This window comes from Dendrobates tinctorius, unplaced genomic scaffold (assembly GCF_039654945.1).
Source record: "Dendrobates tinctorius isolate UK_male_01 unplaced genomic scaffold, ASM3965494v1 ptg000011l, whole genome shotgun sequence".
NCBI classification, from domain to species: Eukaryota; Metazoa; Chordata; class Amphibia; order Anura; family Dendrobatidae; genus Dendrobates; species Dendrobates tinctorius.
The window spans coordinates 35882379-35903853 of record NW_027361679.1 but is presented as its reverse complement, the minus strand read 5'-3'; the positions used below and the strand labels follow the sequence as shown (position 1 = coordinate 35903853).

Sequence of the window (21475 nt, the reverse complement as noted above, 5' to 3'; positions counted from 1 at the left end):
ATCTATGCCTTATAAGGCGTGGTTCGAAACTAATACTAATTTTATTCCTAAATGTCTTAATAATCTAATCCCTTTTCTAATATACTTTAATTAAAAAGTCCCTGCCTTTCCCTCTCCAATCTGCTTTATATTTTTTTTAATCTAATTCTATCTTAATAATTTTCTGTTTGAGAATCCCCACTAGCGTCATCAGGATTCCTTGGCTGCACTCACCGCTGCAAGCTCTCTTTTATCATCAGTGAAGTCCTTTTCAGGAGCTGAGGTAGTCCATGCCATGCAGAGTATGTATCTGTTGTGAAGTCATACATATCCTCGGGACGAGCTGCTTTCTCACTGCAATATTCTTTTCAATGTACATTGACAATGCGCTCCCTCGCCGGTTCTGATGAAAAGTAACAAGCTGGCAAGAGAGGGCACAAGTGTGCATTGTAAGGAGAAGACATACCAAGCAAGGACAGCAAAGACCAGCCTTACCCCCAAAACAGACTTCACTTTCAGGGATGGGGCTGGTCTTTGCTCGCCCTGCTCTCTACTTACAATGCGCACTGAATGTGGGCTATTTTGCTAGCTTGTCACTTCTAATTACAGACGGTGAAGGAGTGCACTGTCGCTGTGCATTGAGAAAAATATTGTGCAGTGACAAGGGAGCTTGTACTAAGAATGTCGTAATTGACCCCCACCCCTGAAAAGGGTGTCACTGATGAGTCTTCATTACAAGGTGGGGACAGAGACTACCTCAGTGACCACAGCCTCTGCCCTTTGATGTCACATTTGAGTACCACAGCATGCACTGGGGATTCTTAAACGAATTGTCATCAAGACGGAAGTAGGTAAAAAAAATAAAGCAGTTAGATTAGAGAGGGAACAGTAAGAAGTTCTTAATTAAGGTATATTAGAAAAATTAGATTATTACAATAAATAGACATTTAGGATTAAAATTAATTAGTTTTGGAACACCTTTTTTTGCCCCTTTTACTCCCAAGGGTGGTTTGCACGTTAATGCCCAGGCCAATTTTTAGGCTATGTGCACACGTTGCGGATTGGGCTGCGGATTTGGCAAAATCCGCAGGTCAAAAGACCTGCTGTTTATCTGCGGATTAGTCCTGCGGTTTCACACCTCTACAATGTTTAAGGTGTGAAACCGCTGCGGATTCCGCACAAACAATTGACATGCTGCGGATTGTAATCTTCGGAAAAAACCGCAGCATGGGCACAGTGGACTTTAAAATCCATAGGCTGACATGGTACTGTACCATGTTAGCAGAACTGCTGCGGATCCGCAGGGCCAAATCCACTGCGGATCCGCAGCAGAATCCGCACCGTGTGCACATAGCCTTACAATTCTGACCACTGTCCATTTATGAGGTAATAACTCTGGAACGCTTCCATGGATCCCGGTGATTCTGACATTGTTTTCTCGTGACATATTGTACTTCATGTCAGTGGTAAAATTTAATTGATATAACTTACGTTTATTTTTGAAAAAAACAGAAATTTGGCGAAAATTCTGAAAATTTCACAATTTTCCAACTTTGAATTTTTATGCCCTTAAATCACAGAGATACGGCACACAAACTTAATAAGTAACATTTCCCACATGTTTACTTTACATCAGCACAATTTTGGAACCAAAATTTTTTTTTTCGTTAGGAAGTTATAAGGGTTAAAAGTTGACCAGCGGTTTCTCCTTGTTACAACACCATTTTATTTTTAGGGACCACATCACATTTGAATTCAATTTGAGGGGTCTATGTGATAGAAAATACCCAAAAGTGACACCATTCTAAAAACTGCACCCCTCAAGGTGCTTAAAACCACATTCAAGAAGTTTATTAACCCTTCAGGTGCTTCACAGGAATTTTTTTTGAATGTTTAAAACAAATGAACATTTAACTTTTTTTTCACAAAAAAAATTACTTCAGGTTCAATTTTTTTTATTTTACCAAGGGTAAGGGTGTGCACACGCTGCGGAATCTGCTGCGGATTCATCCGCGCGGATTTTGCAAAATCCGCAGATAAATCCTGCGGATATTTATCCTGCGGATAAATATCTGCGGATTAGCCTGCGGTTTATCATCTCCACAATGGAGAAGATGGTAAACCACTGCGGAATCTGCAGAAAGAATTGACATGCAATTCAAATGTATTTTTTTTAGCTATAGCAGATAACCCCTTTAACTCTGTCTGTGTGAAGGATACCAGGCTGTGGTAAGATTCTATAGTTGCTTTGAAGATGTTTGAGTCCTGGCACAAACTGTTGGGGTTGTGATTAAAGCAGGGGTGAAGGAGGAGCACCTAAACTTCAGTTTGTTTCACATAACGATCAAAGTATTAAGTACACCTTGGGGATTGCTTGGAGCATCCTTATGCTTTCTGTGTGTCTTTCACATAAATGCTGTGAATTTCAAGTTAGGGTAGAAGACATCTTACTGGGTTAGTGATCAATGTCAGTACACATACACTAAGGTTACAAAGCAATTTCACCACAATTCTCAGAAGTGCGCAAATACGTTGTGACTTTTGACAGTTTCAAGTAGATATCCACAGCTGCACAAAAATGGCTGTAGCTAGTTTGTGATGCCATGACTCATCTAATTCATGATGAGCTGTGGCATGCCCTACATGAGAAACCTTAATCCAGTCGGGCATTGGCGTAACATTTCTGGCATTGCACCTCTTTGAATAAGGAGTACCGGACTCCACAGGCAAGAAAATGGCCTGTCTTATTGAATTGGGGCTTAAGTGCCCAGATTTCACATAGGATGACAGATTCTCTTTTCTCTATTTCCTATGAGAATATTGTGCAACAGTCTTTGTAAGGCCTGTTTCACACTTCCGTTTTTTCAAATCCGTCAAAATCCGTTGGTTTCCGTTAAACGGATCCGCCATTTTTTTTGCAGGATCCGTTTTTGTCCCATAGCGGTTACCGCGGATCCGTCAAAAAAAAGGATCCGGGTTTTAAAAAACAGATCCGTTTGCATCCGTTTCCGTCAAAAAAACGGAAACGGATCCGTTTGGCGGACACAAAAACGGAAGTGGGAACAGGCCTTAGCTGGGTGGATGCATATCCTTATTTATGTTTCTATATATGGGCTTGCAATCTATATTTTGCTATAATAAAAACTTATTATTGTATTTTCCTTCCCCTAGTAAATTTTGTAAACTGTTTTTTTTTCTTCTGCTAGATCCATCTGTTTCGCAGATGGAAACTATATAGAAAGAACACAACCCAAAAGCAAATCAGTTCAAAACTTGCAAAATGTTGACCGTTGGAGTTTTCATGCCAAATGGGCAGAGTGTGATACCAAAGATTGTCGAAATCATGGCGAGCTGTAGTGTATCTTAGTCCAGTCACTGACTGGAATTGATTAGTGGTGATGAGCACGCCCTTTGTCAGACATTCCTGATTCGTTTAGATTTGTGAAGCGTTTATTTTTCCAAGAGCAGCTCTTTGTGTCTGAGGCTATGTTCACATTGTGTTGCGGCTTCATGTAACTCACTATTGGGGCTTCCATTTTCGGGCTCATTCAGACGTCCATGTCAATCAGTCCAAACGCGGATTGCTAATACATAGACTGGCCGCGGCTATCCGGAGTGTGACAGCTTCGTATATTTCTATGAAGCTGTCACTCTCGAGTTGGGAGACCTGCTGCCAGTCTGTGCGTTGTGGTCGAATATTGTACTGAAGTTCACAGACATTTACGTGAGCCCTTAAGTCATGTAATACCGGATTCAGGTGCAACCCCTGCTGTGACTGTGCTCTAAAGAGGCAGACACTCCCTGTGCTCTGTATGGACTCTGTTTCGGTAGTGTATGTCTGTTGAGGTGAGCAGAAAAGCAAGGTCACATGTGCCTGCCTCAAAAAGCGTGTGGTGGTCAACTGTGCCTGCCTAAAAAAGATGGACAGAACACATAATGACTGTCTGCCTCATTGAAATGAATGGCCCTTTTAGAAGTTCTACCTGAATCCTGTTCTTTAGGGCTTCAGACAAAGGCCCAAACTGAACCCTACGTGTGGCCAAAATGCAGTTTCAACAATGACTTGCATAGACAGTGGAAGAACATGTTTGTCAATTTGTATAATGCTTGCCAGTTCCCCTTTCACGCTGCAAAGACCTCTTGCTGAAAAGGAACCTGTCGGCACATTTCTTACATATGCAGGTACTGATAAAGCTATATAGGTGATTGCCCTCAATAAAAATTATACTTTTTTTTTTTTTTTTTGTAGAGAACTGATGTGTACCAATCCGATTTGCATAGGGCATTTACGCTAGATTTTCATGAGCGGCATATTAAATCTCTTCACATGGATATCATTTTTATTGGAGAGCAAGCTCCTACACTGTTTGGGTGAAAAAAACACCTTGTTTTCTGTCCACAGTGACATGAGAAATCCTGAGAGGTTCAAAAGTTAAAGTTCATTCGGATTTCAATTTCTCTTCATTTGGAAACAAATTTGGATACAACCTTTATGCAGGGGCCAATGTAGACTAATGTTTGGTAATTAACCCCTTAACCCCCAAGGGTGGTTTGCACATTCATGACCGGGCCAATTTTTACAATTCTGACCACTGTCCCTTTATTAGGTAATAACTCTGAAACGCTTCCATGGATCTTGGTGATTCTGACATTGTTTTCTCGTGACATATTGTACTTCATGATAGTGGTAAAATTTCATTCATATAACTTGCGTTTATTTGTGAAAAAAAACGGAAATTTGGCGAAAACTTTGAAAATTTTGCAATTTTCCAACTTTGAATTTTTATGCCCTTAAATCAGAGATATGGCACACAAAAAACCTATAAGTAACATTTCCAACATATTTACTTTACATCAGCACAATTTTGGAACCAAAATTTTTTTTTTTGTTAGGAAGTTATAAGGGTTAAAAGTTGACCAGCGATTTCTCATTTTTGCAACACCATTTTATTTTTACGGACCACATCACATTTGAAGCCACTTTGGGGGGTCTATATGATAGAAAATACCCAAAAGTGACACCATTCTAAAAACTGCACCCCTCAAGGTGCTCAAAACCACATTCAAGAAGTTTATTAACCCTTCAGGTGCTTCACAGGAATTTTTTGAATGTTTAAAAAAAAAAATACTTCAGGTTCAATTATTTTATTTTACCAAGGGTAAAAGGAGAAATTGGACTGGAAAAGGTATTGTGCAATTTGTCCTGAGTGCGCTGATACCTGATATGTGGGGGGGAACCCCTGTTTCGGCGCATGACAGCTCAGAAGGGAAGGAGCGCCGTTTGACTTTTTCAATGCAAAATTCAGATCGGATGCCATGTCACGTTTGGAGAGCCCCTGATGTACCTAAACAGTGGAAACCCCCCCACAAGTGACCCCAATTTGGAAACTAGACCCCCCCCCCAAGGAACTTATCTAGATATGTGGTGAGAACTTTAAACCCACAAGGGCTTCGCAGAAGTTTATAACGTACAGCTGTACAATTAAAAAATCAAATTTTTTCCACAAAAATGATCATTTCACCTCCAATTTTTATTTTCCCAAGGGTAACAGGACCCTAAAAGTTATTGTGCAATTTGTCTTGAGTATGCTGATACCCCATATGTGGGTGTAAACGACTGTTTGGGCGCATGGCAGAGCTCGGAAGGGAAGCAGCGCCATTTGACTTTTTTGGCTGGAATTGATATCGGACACCATGTCGCGTTTGGAAAGCCCCTGATGTACCAAAACAGTGGAAACCCCCAACAAATGACACCATTTTGGAAACTAGACCCCCAAGGAACTTATCTAGATGTGTGATGAGAACTTTGAACCCCCAAGGGCTTCACAGAAGTTTATAACGTACAGCCGTACAATTAAAAAATCATATTTTTTCCACAAAAATGATCTTTTCACCCTCAATTCTTACTTTTCCAAGGGTAACAGGCCCCTAAAAGTTAGTGTGCAATTTGTCCTGAGTACGCTGATACCCCATATGTGGGTATAAACGACTATTTGGGTGCATGACAGAGCTCGGAAGAGAAGCCGCGCCATTTGACATTTTTGGCTGGAATTGAGATCGGACACCATGTAGCGTTTGGAAAGCCCCTGATGTACCTAAACAGTGGAATCCCCCCACAAGTGACCCCATTTTGGAAACTAGACCCCCTAAGGAACTTATCTAGATGTGTGGTAAGCACTTTGAAAGCCCCAGTGCTTCACAGAAGTTTATAACGCCCGGGCGTGAAAATAAAAAAATTGTATTTTTTCCACAAACATGATCATTTAGTCCCCAATTTTTTTATTTTCCCAAGGGTACCAGGAGAAAATGGACCCCAAAAGTTGTTCAGTTTTTCCTGAGTACACCGATACCCCGTATGTGGGAGAAAACTACTGTATGGGCACACGTCGGGGCTCGGAGGGGAAGTAGTGACGTTTTGAAATGCAGACTTCGATGGAATGGTCTGCGGGTGTCATGTTGCCTTTGGAGAGCTCCTGATCAGAGGTGTACATAGAAATCATGGGGCCCTATAGCGAAAGTCTGAATGCCCCCCCCCCCCCCCCCCCAAAAAAAAAAAAAAAAAAAAAAAATCAACAGGTGCTCTGAACTCCAGGCATGTATGTTATAGGTCAAACAATTAATTTTATAGCTAGTCTTTGATTTTTTTTCTCATTTGAGTAAAAGAAAAAGTAAAACACTTACATCCAATTTGATATATTCCTTGTAAAAGTCAACATGGAAGGAGCTCATATACACTGCACAGGGGCCCAAGTACTGTCCAGGAGCCCATATATACTGCACAAGGCCCAAATACTGTCCAGGAACTCATATATACTGCACAGGGACCCAAATACTGTCCTGGAGCTCATATATACTGCACAGGGGCTCAAATACTGTCCAGGAGCCCATATATACAGCACAGGGGCCCAAATACTGTCCAGGAGCCCATATATACTGCACAGGGGTCCAAATACTGTCCAGGAGCCCATATATACTGCACAAGGGCCCAAATACTGTCCAGGAACTCATATACTGCACAGGGGCCCAAATACTGTCCTGGAGCTCATATATACTGCACAGGGGCCCAAATACTGTCCTGGAGCCCATATATACTGCACAAGGGCCCAAATACTGTCCTGGAGCTCATATATACTGCACAGGGGCTCAAATACTGTCCAGGAGCCCATATATACAGCACAGGGGCCCAAATACTGTCCAGGAGCCCATATATACTGCACAGGGGTCCAAATACTGTCCAGGAGCCCATATATACTGCACAAGGGCCCAAATACTGTCCAGGAACTCATATATACTGCACAGGGGCCCAAATACTGTCCTGGAGCTCATATATACTGCACAGGGGGCCAAATACTGTCCAGGAGCCGATATATACTGCACAGGGGCTCAAGTACTGTCCTGGAGCCCATATATACTGCACAGGGGCCCAAATACTGTCCTGGAGCCCATATATACTGCACAGGGGCCCAAATACTGTCCTGGAGCTCATATATACTGCACAGGCGTCCAAATACTGTCCAGGAGCCCATATATACTGCACAGGGGCTCAAGTCCTGTCCTGGAGCCCATATATACTGCACAGGGGCCCAAATACTGTCCTGGAGCTCATATATACTGCACAGGGGCCCAAATACTGTCCAGGAGCCCATATATACAGCACAGGGGCCCAAATACTGTCCAGGAGCCGATATATACTGCACAGGGGCCCAAATACTGTCCAGGAGCTCATATATACTGCACAGGGGCCCAAATACTGTCCTGGAGCCCATATATACTGCACAGGGGCCCAAATACTGTCCTGGAGCTCATATATACTGCACAGGGGCTCAAATACTGTCCAGGAGCCCATATATACTGCACAGGGGCCCAAATACTGTCCAGGAGCCCATATATACTGCACAGGGGCCCAAATACTGTCCAGGAGCTCATATATACTGCACTAAAATGATTTTCAATCTGGCTTAAAAATAATCCCACTCTGTAACACATCCTTCTTTGTAACCAGTATATGATGCTGAGAACAATAATAATCTATGCACACAAAACAATTTATAGTGATCATCCTGTGAGCATAAATGCCAAAATGGGCTATCAGCTATTGGCCAACAAGTAGCTGATTGTCAATATATATATATATATATATATATAACACAGACATTTAGCAAGGCAGAATAAATCATTGGTGGCTCAGTGGTGTGTATATATATATATATATATATATATATATATATATATATATATACACACACACCCCTGCAGTGCATGCAGGGCCCCCTTCACCCTCCACAGTGCGTGCAGCCGGGCCCCCCCTCCCTAAGGTGCAAAGTGCAGCCAGAGCCATTGTAAATGTAAAGTGCCAGGCTGCCAGCAGACACTGAATATCAAACACAGGACGCTGTATATCGCACACAGGACGCTGTATATTGCACACAGGACACTGTATATAGCGCACAGGACGCTGTATATCACACACAGGATGCTGTATATCGCACACAGGACGCTGTATATCACACACAGGACGATGTATATCGCACACAGGATGCTGTATATCGCACACAGCACAGTGAGGGGACACATTTAACAAAAAAAATCCACCCCCAGCTGGGCTCGCCAAGTCACCGTCTTGTGTGTGTCCCTGTCCCTGAGTGAGAGAGGCTCATGATGAATGTTTTCTGCTTCCTGCAATGTACGCAGGCATGGCATTCTAATGCAAATCCAGCCAGAGACTTCAGCCAACTGCTGACCAGGAAACAAGGAAAGGAGAGCTTCAAGGTGCCCAACCAGGGGGTATACAGCGGCCGTCGCTTACATTTAATTAAAGGAGATAGTACTGTGTCAGCACAGCACAGCTGCCAAACCGCAGCCGCCGTTGCGGGCCCCCTCACCCAGGGCCCCCACACCTCTCCGGGCCCCATAGCAGATGCGTGGTCTGCTACTATTGACGGTACGCCCCTGCCACTGATGTACCTAAACAGTGGAAACCCCCCACAAATGACACCATTTTGGAAACTAGACCCCCTAAGGAACTTATCTAGATATGTGGTGAGCACTTTGAACCCCCAAGGGCTTCACAGAAGTTTATAATGCCCGGGCGTGAAAATAAAAAAATCGTATTTTTTCCACAAACATTATCATTTAGTCCCCAATTTTTTTATTTTCCCAAGGGTACCAGGAGAAATTGGACCCAAAAGTTGTTGTCCAATTTGTTCTGAGTACGCTGATACCTCATATGTGGGAGAAAACTACTGTATGGGCACACGTCGGGGCTCGGAAGGGAAGTAGTGACGTTTTGGAATGCAGACTTTGATGGAATGGTCTGCGGGTGTCATGTGCGTTTGGAGAGCCTCTGATGTGCCTAAACTATTGAAACTCCCCACAAGTGACCCCATTTTGGAAACTAGAGCCCCCACAGAACTTATCTAAATATGTGGTGAGCACTTTGAACCCCCAAGTGCTTCACAGAAGTTTATAACGCCCAGGCGTGAAAATAAAAAAATATTTTTTTCCACAAAAATGAGATTTTTGCCCCCAATTTTTTATTTTCCTAAGGGTAACAGGAGAAATTGGACTCCAAAAGTTGTTTTGCAATTTGTCCTGAGTATGCTGATACCCCATATGTGGGGGTAAAACACTGTTTGGGCGCATGGCAGAGCTTGGAAAGGAAGGAGCGCCATTTGACTTATTCAACACAGAATTGGCTGGAATTGAGATCAGATGCCATGTTGCGTTTGGAGAGCACCTGATGTGCCCAAACAGTGGAAACCCCCCCAATTCTAACTCCAACCCTAACCCCAACACACACCTAACCCTAATCTCAGCCCTAATCCTAGCCCTAACCCTAACCCTAGCCCTAACCCTAATGGGAAAATGGAAACAAATACATTTTCTTTTAATTTTATTATTTTTCCCTAACTAAGGGGGTGATAACGGGGGGTTTGATTTACTATTTATGGCGGTTTTTATATTTGGCAGCTGTCGCACGCTAAAAGACACTTTTTATTGTAAAAATAGTTTTTGCATCATCACATACTGAGAGCTATAATTTTTCCATATTTTGACCCACCGAGTCATGTGAGGTCTTATTTTTTGCGGGACGAGTTGATGTTTTTATTGGTATCATGTTCGGGCACTTGAGATTTTTTAATCTATTTTTTTTTCCGATTTTTGGGAAGCAGAATGAACAAAAACCAGCGTTTCATGAATTTCTTTTGGGTGGTGCGTTTACACCGTTCCGCGTGCGGTAAAATTGATAAAGCGGTTTTATTCTTCGGGTCGGTACGGTTACAGCGATACCTCATTTATGTCATTTTTTTATGTTTTAGCGCTTTTATACAATAAAAACAATTTTATACAAAAAAGCTAGCTATAACTTTTTTTATTTTTTCTCTGATGATGCTGTGTGGCAGCTCGTTTTTTGCAGGACAAGATGACGTTTTCAGCGGAACCATGGATATTTATATGCGTCTTTTTGATCGCGCGTTATTGCACTTTTTGTTCAGCGGTATGATAATAAAACATTATTTTTTGCTTCGTTTTTTATTTTTATTTTTTAAGGGGTTCGCCAAAGGGGTTAACTAATGGGACAGTTTTATAGGGCAGGTCGCTACGGACACAGCGATACCAAATATGTGTACTTTTATTGTTTTTTTTATTTCCAAAAAATGAATTTATTAGGGAATATTTTTTTTTTTTTAATTATTTTTAGCCTTTTTTTTTTTTTTTTTAACTTTATTAGGTTGTCCCAGGGGGGACATCACTGTCCTGTGACAGATCGCTGATCTGTCACATCACAGATCACTGTGACAGATCAGCGATCTGTCACAGGCATTGAAGCAGACTTCCTCTTGCGTGCGCTTTGCAGGCACTGAGGTAGCCAGCTCCCTGCAGGCCTCCGAAGGTCCCCGTCGCCATCTTGGATCCGGGGACCTGCAGGGAAGGAGCCCCCGCAGCAGTGCTGCACATTGCGCTGCTGTGGGGGGCTCAGGGAAGCACGGAGGGAGCCCCTCCCTGCCGATGCTTCCCTTTAACCCCCGATACACCACGATCGTGTTTGATCGCGGTGTGCAAGGGGTTAACGTGTCGGGGTGGTCCATGATGGCCCCTGACACATTGTGCCGGGTGTCAGCTGTGATAATCAGCTGACACCTGGCCGCGATCAACGGTGCTCACCACATGGGCGCCGCTGATCGCTGTGACGTACTATCCCATCCCTGGGAATTAAGTCCCAGGGCACATGGATGGGATAGTACGTCACATGACAGTAAGGGGTTAAAATTAGGCACACCAACAACAGAATGCATAATTCTGTGCTTCTCACAAAAATGATTATAACAGTCACAGATTGTTCTTTGGTTGTAACAGTTTGTAGTTTAGCTGTGCAACAGACTTACTTTGTGCTATTTTTAATGTTTGACTAGGTTTTGGAGAGCACCCTTAAAAAGGAGTTCAGAGTGATGCCTACTCGCGATGAGCGAACGTGCTCGGGTGATATCCAAGTATCTCGGGCGTGCTTGACTAATATGTTCGAGTCCCTGCGGCTGCATGATTTGCAGCTGTTAGGCAATGCCCGCATTTGTTATTGCTAACAGCTGCGATTCATGCAGCCGCCGGGACTTAACCACTTAATGACAGCCCACACGTCTTTTAACTGACGTGAGATATAAGAGAATAGCCTCCCCATACAGGTGACAATCCAGCAGCTGTCGGCTGTCCACTATAGCTGACAACTTGCTGCATCAGCCACGTTCAGTGTTTGCACCGTCCAAATCTTTTTAACCCCTTAGATGCTGCTGTCAATAGTGACAACATCATATAAATGGTTAACAGAGTGTGGGGGGCTTCCTCTTTATCCCCATCTGCACCCTAAGATCATGATTGTGTGGTCCTGATGTATGCCATGGCAATTCAGGACCAAATAGCGACCTTAGAGTCTGACGGCTGTTGTAACCTGTTCAGAAGTCAGCGACATTTAGGCAGTAAAAATACACTTTTTCATTTCTGTCATGCCACTTTGCATTGATTCCTGAAAATCACCTGAAGAGTTAATAAACTACCTGACAACAGTTTTCAATATGTCAGGGGGTGTTGTTTTTAAAATGGTATAACTTTTGGAGGTTTTCCAATATATAGGACGCCCAAAGTCACTTCAAACCTGGATAGGTCCCGAAAAAATAAAGCTGATAAATTTCCTTGATAAAATGAAAAATTACTGCTACATTTGTAAAACTCCTAAAATGCTAACAAAATAAAACAACATTTTACAAATGGCGCTGATGTAAAGCCAACATGTGGGAAAATGTTATTTATGAATGTTTTTGTGTGGTATGACTATCTGGATTAAAGGGATAATCATTCCAAGTTTGAAAATTGCAAATTTTTTAACATTATTCTCAAATTTCTAATATTTTTTACAAATAAAAACAAAACGTATTGACCTATATTTACCATTATCATAACGTATAATGTGTCACAAAAAAAAAATTTCAAAATCACTGGGATTTGTTGAAGCGTTCCAGAGTTGTTACCACAAAAAGTGACACTGGTCAGATTTAAAAAATGTACCTCCGTCACTAAGGGGTTAAACACATGCGCACTCATCACTAATGCCTATACATGGAAAAGGGGATCTCACAAAATTTGCGGTAAATGCACCTTACATGCACTCCCAACTTTTTTTTTTAAAGGGCTGTTGCAAATGGACAATTCATTATCAATAGGAAGCGTTGGGTCTTGTTACTGAGACTTTAGCTGATGTCGCTGGGGGGGGCAGGGGTCATCTATGTGGGTCTTAGACTTTAAACCCTATGAAAAACAATTAGGGGAGTTGTCTTAATAAGGCAACAACCTATCCATAGGTCTTGTTATCTAATATACCGTATTTTTCGCTTTATAAGACGCACTTTTGTTCCCCCAAATTTTGGGGGAAAGTAGGGGGTGCGTCTTATAATCCGAATATACGGGGGAGGGGGTGTATATATATATATATATATATACTGCAGGGTCCAGGGGAGGTGGGGGCAGCTTTGGAGCGGTGCTGTGAGCTGGTAAAAGCTGCCGAAGGGAGCCTTTGATCTCCTGCTCCCGCTCATATAATATGCACTGCCGCTGTCCATCACCATGGTGCTGAAACCGCACTACAGTGACTGACTGGGGGAGCGGCGCATATTATAGCTGCCTGCGCCCTCCTTTGATCGCACATGGTCGGTGAAACCGGTGTCTCTGCTGCCGCTGTCATCAGGCACGCAGAGATGATATCACTCTGCTGTGCTGATCACATGACCGGCTCTGAGAACCAGGAAGTGGAGGAGGAGCTCAACCACACTGAGGGAGACATGAGGAGGGACAGTGCTGAGAAGGTAAGGAAAGAGATTATTTTACTAAAAGCAGCAGCATGGAGGCGATATCTAACACAGGGTGATGTGTGCCAGCCACAGGGGGGCCAGTGTGCCAGCACAAGGGGGCTATATTCAATATAAGGTGGCCATATCCAGATTAAGGGGGCTAATTTTAGGATGGGGGGACTATGAGGGACATATACCCTATATGATTTGTTAGACGGACACTGGCATTATAAGACGGACCCCATTTATTAAAAAATTCTCTATTCCTTCACCACATTTGGGGGTGCGTCTTATAATCAGGTGCGTCTTATAAAGCGAAAAATACGGTATAAAGCTCAATGTGTGTGTATGTATGTGTGTATGTCTGGGATTGGCATCTGCACCGTCGCAGCTACAGCCACAAAATTTTGCACAGTCACACATCTGGACCCTGAGAGCGTCATAGGCTGTGTTGTGAGGCGAAATTTTAACCCTGCGCGTTCCAATTCACCAAACAATTTTGCCCCTATGTACATAAGGGGGAAAAAGTGTATGTATGTGTGTATGTCCGGGATTGGCATCTGCGCCGTCGCAGCTACAGCCACAAAATTTTTGCACAGTCACGTCTGGACCCCGACAGCGTCATAGGCTATGTTGTGAAATTTTAACCATGCGCGTTCCAATTCACCAAACAATTTTGCCTATTATTCTTATAATTTCTATGGTGTTATCGTCCTTCTGTGAAGCTGGAAATAACACAATTTATTACCGTGCCAACACAGACCACCCTCTGACACAGACTGCAGGGGGAGCCCAGTATCACACAGGATAGGATTAGATACACAGCGCAGCAGTCAGTATCAAACAGGATAGGATTAGATACACAGCTCAGCAGTCAGTATCACACAGGTATAGGAATAGATACACGGCTCAGCACAGTATCACACAGAATAGTATTAGATACACGGCTAAGCAGACAGTATCACACAGAATAGGATTAGATACACGGCTGACCAGTCAGTAACACACATGATAGGATTAGGTACACTGCTCAGCAGTCAGTATCACACAGAATAGGATTAGATACACGGCTCAGCAGACGGTATCACACAGAATAGGATTAGATACACTGCTCATCAGTCAGTATCACACAGGATAGGATTAGCTACACAGCTCAGCAGACGGTATCACACAGGATAGGATTAGATACACGGCTCAGCAGTCAGTATCACACAGGATAGGATTAGGTACACGGCTCAGCAGTCAGTATCACACAGAATAGGATTAGATACACGTCTCAGCAGACGGTATCACACAGGATAGGATTAGATACACTGCTCAGCAGTCAATATCACACAGGAGAGGAATAGACACACGGCTCAGCAGTCAGTATCACACAGGAGAGGATTAGGTACAGAGCTCAGCAGACATTATCACACAGGATAGGGTTAGATACACAGATACACATGTTGTTTATCAAAAGACCCTTGAATGAGTTGAAAATAAAATACTATCAATACTTGGGTAATCGTTTAGTTAATTTGTGTTGCAAATCTGTAGTGTTGAATATATGATGTGAAATGTTTTTATGTGCAATATAATCATTATAATTTGCTATAACTAACCACAGTTGGTTACTATGCCCAGGCAACGCCGGGCTTCTCAGCTAGTGGAATATAAATGTCATAGATTGAGGCTCTCCCACTTGGGACCCGTCTGTGACTGGAGAGATGGAAAGAGAGTTCCTCAGACATCCACATGTTACTCGTATGTGGTCAGCCATTTGTTTGGTGCGATAAAACAAACTTTGAATCTCTGGTCAAATAGCAAAAGGCTGGTATGAAAAAGAGACACTCGAAGGTGGTAACACTTAGTTTTCATTTATTTGTACAGTTCTTGGAGGAATAACAACGGAACAGTAATAAGAAAAGATGCTCCAGAATTATTTTCTTTGGCTATTAAAGTGTGTACTAGCATACTATAAGAGTATATTTCCTTGATACATATATATAGCGAATGTTCGTGAGTTCTAACCTTTACACTTGGTATTCTGTAAAAGATTAAAGGCTATTCTACATCAGTCTGTATGTCTTATATAATGTTACATCCACTCTAGATGAAGTTAGAAAATAATGCACAGAAAACTGGAGGGTATAGCCTATATTAAAGCAGAACATGCCCTTATTCTCTGTAACTAGAAGTGCTGAACACCAGGTATCTAATCTTTATTAAACCCTTTATTGTACTCCAAGGCCAGAAGGAGCTTTCTGCGCAGCACATCATTGGTTGAGTATTCAGGGAGAAGGAGTAGTCGGGAGCAGGTATTTGCCTCTGGAAGATAACTTTCATTTGGGACCCCAAACGAGGAGACCTTCATACAAACATTCTGTACTAGAAGCGCTGAGATTTTGTCATTTCCTGTTATGAAATCTAAAACACAAACAGATAAATTATTTTGAGGATTTACCACCCATTTTGTGTTATGAAGGCTTCAGTCCAGGATGACTGCGTTTTCTGACAACTCAGGTTGCAAAAGCAGCGTACAGTCCCTTCAAAACAGTCACAGAAAATATTAAATATGACTCTAATAGCACTACAACTTCATTCACCAATGTTATGCAATTTGTATTTTAAGTTAATTGCCGTATCTACTCGCGTATAAGCCGAGATTTTCAGCCCATTTTTTTGAGCTGAAAGTCTCCCCTCTCGGCTTATATGCGAGTCATATAGCAGAGGGTTGGCGGGGGTGTCAGGTCATACTTACCCCCTCCTGGCGTGGTCTCCGCAGCACCCCTGCTCCCGGTCTCAGGCTCCTTCCTTCAGCGGTCACATGGTACCGCTCATAAAAGTCATGAATATGTGCATATTTATGACTTTAATGAGTGGTACCACATGACCGCTGAAGGAAGGAGCCTGAGACTGGGAGAAGCGGGGCTGCAGAGACCGCACCAGGAGTGGGTAACTATAAGCTATATTCACCTGTCCCAGGTCCATCGCTGCACACTGCTCTGTCCTCTCCGCATCCTCTGTCTGTGATGTTCAGGTCAGAGGGCTCGGTGACGTAGTTAGTGCACGCCGCGCCCTCTGCCTGAACGTCTCTGACAGGACGCGGAGGAGAGGACAGAGCGACGCGCAGCCATGGAGCGGGGATCTGTAAATATCTCCAGTGATGGGGTCCTTAGCCAGCGGTGATATCAGAACCTGTCGCCGCCTGCTCAGGACACTGGCACCGGGCCCCCAGCGACGAGAGGTGAGTATGTCATTTTTTTTCATGTTATTTGCAGCAGCAGCAATATATGGGGACATAATTATGGAGCAGCAATATATGGGGGCATAACTATGGAGCAGCATATGGGGGCGTAATCTATGGAGCAGCATATAGGGGCATAATTATGGAGCAGCATATGGGGGCGTAATCTATGGAGCAGCATATGGGGGCATAAACTATGGAGCATCTTATGGGGGCATAATCTATGGAACATCTTGTGGGGCAGCATATGGGCCATAATCTATGGAGCATTTTATGGGGGCATAATCTATGGAATATCTTATGGGGCCATAACCTTTATGGGGCAGCATATGGGGCATTATTAACTTTTGTGCAGCATTATATGGTGTGTATGGAGCATCTTATGGGGCCATCTTGGACTGTATAGAGCATTATATGGGGCTCCTGATTCAATATGTATATTCAAAAACATTTAACCTACTGATGTCTCAATTAATTTTATTTTTATTGGTATCTATTTTTATTTTTGAAATTTACCAGTAGCTGCTGCATTTTCCACCCTAGGCTTATACGCGAGTCAATAAGTTTTCCCAGTTTTTTGTGGCAAATTTAGGGGGGTCGGCTTATACACGGATCAGCTTATACACAAGTATATCCTGTATTTGTTTGAATATCACATTACTTTCTGTGGCTGACAAAACTTTTGTCTTGCAAAAATCTGACCATTCTGTGTCCATTAAATCAGGGGTCCCCAACCACCGGTCCGCGGCCCAGGACCGGGCTGTTGCAGTTCTGTTGCCGGTCTGTGGAGCCAAGGCTCAGAATGCTGGACACAAGAGGAGCCGGCGGCTGTAGCACTGTAGTGACAGCTGCAACCGCTGGCTTCCAGAAGACATTGATATTCACCCTCAGTTCCTGCATCCCTGTCGGGTGCGGCAGCTTCATCCAGTGCTAAGCGGTCACGTAGTACCACTCAGTAAGGTCACGAATGTGGACGCGACTCCACTCCCATAGGCGTGGCGTCCATATTCATTACCTTAATGAGCAGTACTACGTGACTGCTCCACACAGGAAGAAGCTGACGTGCCAGGATAGAGATGCAAGGAAGTTCAGCGACGGTGTGAGGGTAAATATAATGGGGGAGGACAGGGGAGCGCAGCCATGCATACAAGGGTGGGAGCTGAGCCATGCATACAAGGGTGGGAGAAGAGCCATGCATACAAGGGTGGGAGAAGAGCCATGCATACAAGGGTGGGAGAGGAGCCATGCATTCAAGGGTGGGAGAGGAGCCATGCATTCAAGGGTGGGAGCGGCGCCATGCATACAAGGATGGGAGGGTGGGAGCGGAGCCATGTATACAGGATGGGACAGGGGAGCCCACTGATACAGGGAAACAAGCCCGGTGCTCCCACTCATTCAAAACCTATGGTGAGTTGAGTCACATTCACATTATAAATGTTATAATTAAATGATAAGTATGCACTACTAAACTACAACCCTGTCCATAGCCCCGCCCCCTTATGACCAAAGCCCTGCCCCTGCCACACCTCCATCTCCGCCCTGCCGGGCCATGGAAGAATGGTCTTGCTTGAAGCCTGTCCCTGGTGCAAAAAAGGTTGGGGACCACTGCATTAAATGATCAATATTTCTGCATTGATGCCAATTTATTTTCTTATCCTAAACCACATTTCGGAGTGTTTCACCTTTCAAAAGAACTAGCTGAAGAGCCCGGCGCTGCCGGGGCATAGTAACTAAGACACCAGAAACACGTTGAGAATGCAAGCATCTATATCTTCTATGGTGGCATTTTAATCTCTACCCTGTATCGATTGAAGTGAATAAAAGAAATTTGTTCTCACTACATCGTGGAGCTGGACAAGCTTTTTCCATGTCAGAACCAGAGCGCTGAGTGGAACAGTCCTAACTTCCATACCAGGGATCCCTTTAAGAGAGGCCTGGGGTGAGAATCAGAGTTCTGAGGGATTTACCCTGACTTCCATACCAGAGATCCCTTTAAGAGAGGCCTGGGGTCAGTACCAAAGCGCAGAGTGGATTTACCCTGACTTCCATACCGGGGATCCCTTAAAGAGAGCCTGGGTTCAGAACCAGAGCACTGAGTGGATTTGCCCTGACTTGCATACAGGAGATCCCTTTAAGAGTGCTTGGGGTCAGTACCAGAGCATTTGAAGGCAATTGCCTTGACTTCCATACTGGAGATCCCTTTAAGAAAGGCCTGGGGTCAGTACCAAAGCGCAGAGTGGATTTGCCCTAATTTCCATACCAATCATCCCTTTAAGAGACCCTGGGGTCAGAACCACAGAGATGAGTGGAACGGTTTTAACTTCCATACCGGGGATCCCTTTAAGAGAGGCCTGGGGTCAAAACCAAAGTGCTCTGTGCTCCTTTCTGTGGGGCAGACAATGGTTGGGAGCTTATGTTCCCAGGGATGCCAGATTTCTCCCACCCAGTCAGTGTCTGCTCAGGTGCTGTCAAGTGGGAAAACTTGCTCATAGCAACCAATCACAGCTCAGCTTCTTTTAACCAGCTCTGGTGAAATGAGAGATGCTTAGTGATTGGTTGCAAGGAAAACTGTTGCTCATAGCAACCAATCACAGCTCAGCTTCTTTTGAACAGCTCTGGCGAAATGAAAGATGCTTCATGATTGGTTGGTGATACACACATACATACATTCAGTTTTATATATATAGATAATTTAGACAACCAATGGATGAATTTAACGGCAGGTTATAAGCTTTTATTTACATAACATAGATAAGCGACATAACGTCTGTCAGGGAGTGTATAGTTGTAGTAAATAATGTAAACCACTAGGTGGCAGCACACAGAATAAGTGCAGATATGTATGGCCAGATTGTCTTACATAGGGTAAGGTTGGCCATGAGGCAGATTTCTTTTAGACGTTTCTGCCATTGTTCCATTTATTCCTGCAACAAATCTACAGAGTGTGAATATACCTGAAGGGAAATTAAAAAAAATTGCACAAAACTGTTCGATAAAAGTGATGTACTTACAGAGAAATGCTTTCTTTTTCTCCAATGGTAGTTGATGGAAAACTCTCCAGAACCTAATAATAGTTGGGTGTTTGGCAGAATACTTTCCCATGTAAACCGTGGTCTGCGGAAGGGAAGTTTAAAAGATTTGTTCATATCAATATGCATGTTGTTGATCTTAACTTGCAGATTTACCATAATCTCAGCTATCAACGCAGTAAATTATACGGTATAGTAACTTGTTAACCTCTTCACCCCCCCAAAGTCTTTTCATGACCAGGCCAAAGTTTACAATTCTGACCAGTGTCACTTTATGTGGTAATAACTCTGGAATGATTCAACGGATCTCAGTGATTCTTAGATTTCATGACATATTGTACTTCATGATAGTAGTAAAAATTGTTCATTATGACTTATGTTTGTGGCAAAATTTTGAAATCTGGTGAAAATTTAGCAATTTTTAACATTTTTATTTGTATGCCCTTAAAGTGAACCTGCCAGCAGGATTGTACTCGGTACACTACACAGTAATCTACAGACAGTGTCAGGTCGGCGCCGTTATACTGATTACAATAATACCTTGGTTGATGAAATCCATCTTGTGATTGTTGTTTAATCTTTATTTTCAGTTTTCAGTTAATGAATATGCTCGTGCTCCGGGGTGGCCTGTGGGGGGGGAGGACTTCATGTGGTGCTCTGATTAGGTATTCATCAGTATGACTTCTGCCCCCTAGTTTACATAATGAATGTTATATCTATAGCTTTGGAAAAAAAAAATCCTTCTGCAGGCAGGTGCTAGCAGCATGATCACATATGTAATAGGCATACAGTTAATTTGATGTAATACTGATATAAATAAAATCACCGTTGCTGCTACTGCTGGATCACCGATAGCTGCTACTGTACAGATGTTGGCGGCACCATCTTGCTAAAGCAAAAAAAAAAAAATCCTCCAAGATGGCACCGCCGATGCAGTAGCAGCTATCCACGATGGCTGCTACTACGCAGGTGCGGCCGGCACCATTTTCAAACAATTTTTTTTTATGAATATCAGGATTACATCGAACAATTTAACTACAATTGTAGCCAAAAGTATTGACACCCCTGCAATTCTGTCAGATAATACTCAGTTTCTTCCTGAAAATGACTGAAAATACAAATTCTTTGGTATTATTATCTTCATTTAATTTGTCTTAAATGAAAAAACACAAAAAGAATTGTCCTAAAGCCAAATTAGATATCATTCCACACCAAACATAAAAAAGAGGGTGGACAAAAGTATAGGCACTGTTCGAAAAATCATGTGATGCTTCTCTAATTTGTGTAATTAACAGCACCTGTAACTTACCTGTGGCACCTAACAGGTGTTGGCAATAACTAAATCACACTTGCAGCCAGTTGACTCAACCTCTGTCCTGTGTCCTTGTGTGTACCACTTTGATCATGGAGAAAAGACAGAAGACCAAAGAACTGTCTGAGGACTTGAGAAACCAAATTGTGAGGAAGCATGAGCAATCTCAAGGCTACAAGTCCATCTCCAAAGACCTGAATGTTCCTGTGTCTACCGTGCGCAGTGTCATCAAGAAGTTTAAAGCTCGTGGCACTGTGGCTAACCTCCCTAGATGTGGACGGAAAAGAAAAATTGACAAGAGATTTCAACGCAAGATTGTGCAGATGTTGGATAAAGAACCTCGACTAACATCCAAACAAGTTCAAGCTGCCCTGCAGTCCGAGGGTACAACAGTGTCAACCCGTACTATCCGTCGGCGTCTGAATGAAAAGGGACTGTATGGTAGGAGACCCAGGAAGACCCCACTTCTTACCCCGAAACATAAAAAAGCCAGGCTGGAGTTTGCCAAAACTTACCTGAAAAAGCCTAAAACGTTTTGGAAGAAAGTTCTCTGGTCAGATGAGACAAAAGTAGAGCTTTTTGGGCAAAG

At 43.1% G+C, this 21475-nt stretch overlaps 1 protein-coding gene across 1 annotated transcript in view; it reads right to left on the bottom strand.

Annotated features, from left to right (window-relative positions):
- Positions 1–15159: 15159 nt before the first annotated feature.
- LOC141101673 (probable E3 ubiquitin-protein ligase HERC6) overlaps positions 15160–21475 on the bottom strand; it is a 172558-nt gene continuing 166242 nt past the window's right edge. The window contains exons 22-23 of the mRNA XM_073590923.1: positions 19557–19659; positions 15160–15725 (exon numbers count right to left, since the gene is read on the bottom strand). Of these exons, the coding sequence (XP_073447024.1) occupies positions 15514–15725; positions 19557–19659 (315 nt within the window). The 3' untranslated portion in view covers positions 15160–15513. The remainder of the gene's footprint in view (positions 15726–19556; positions 19660–21475) is intronic.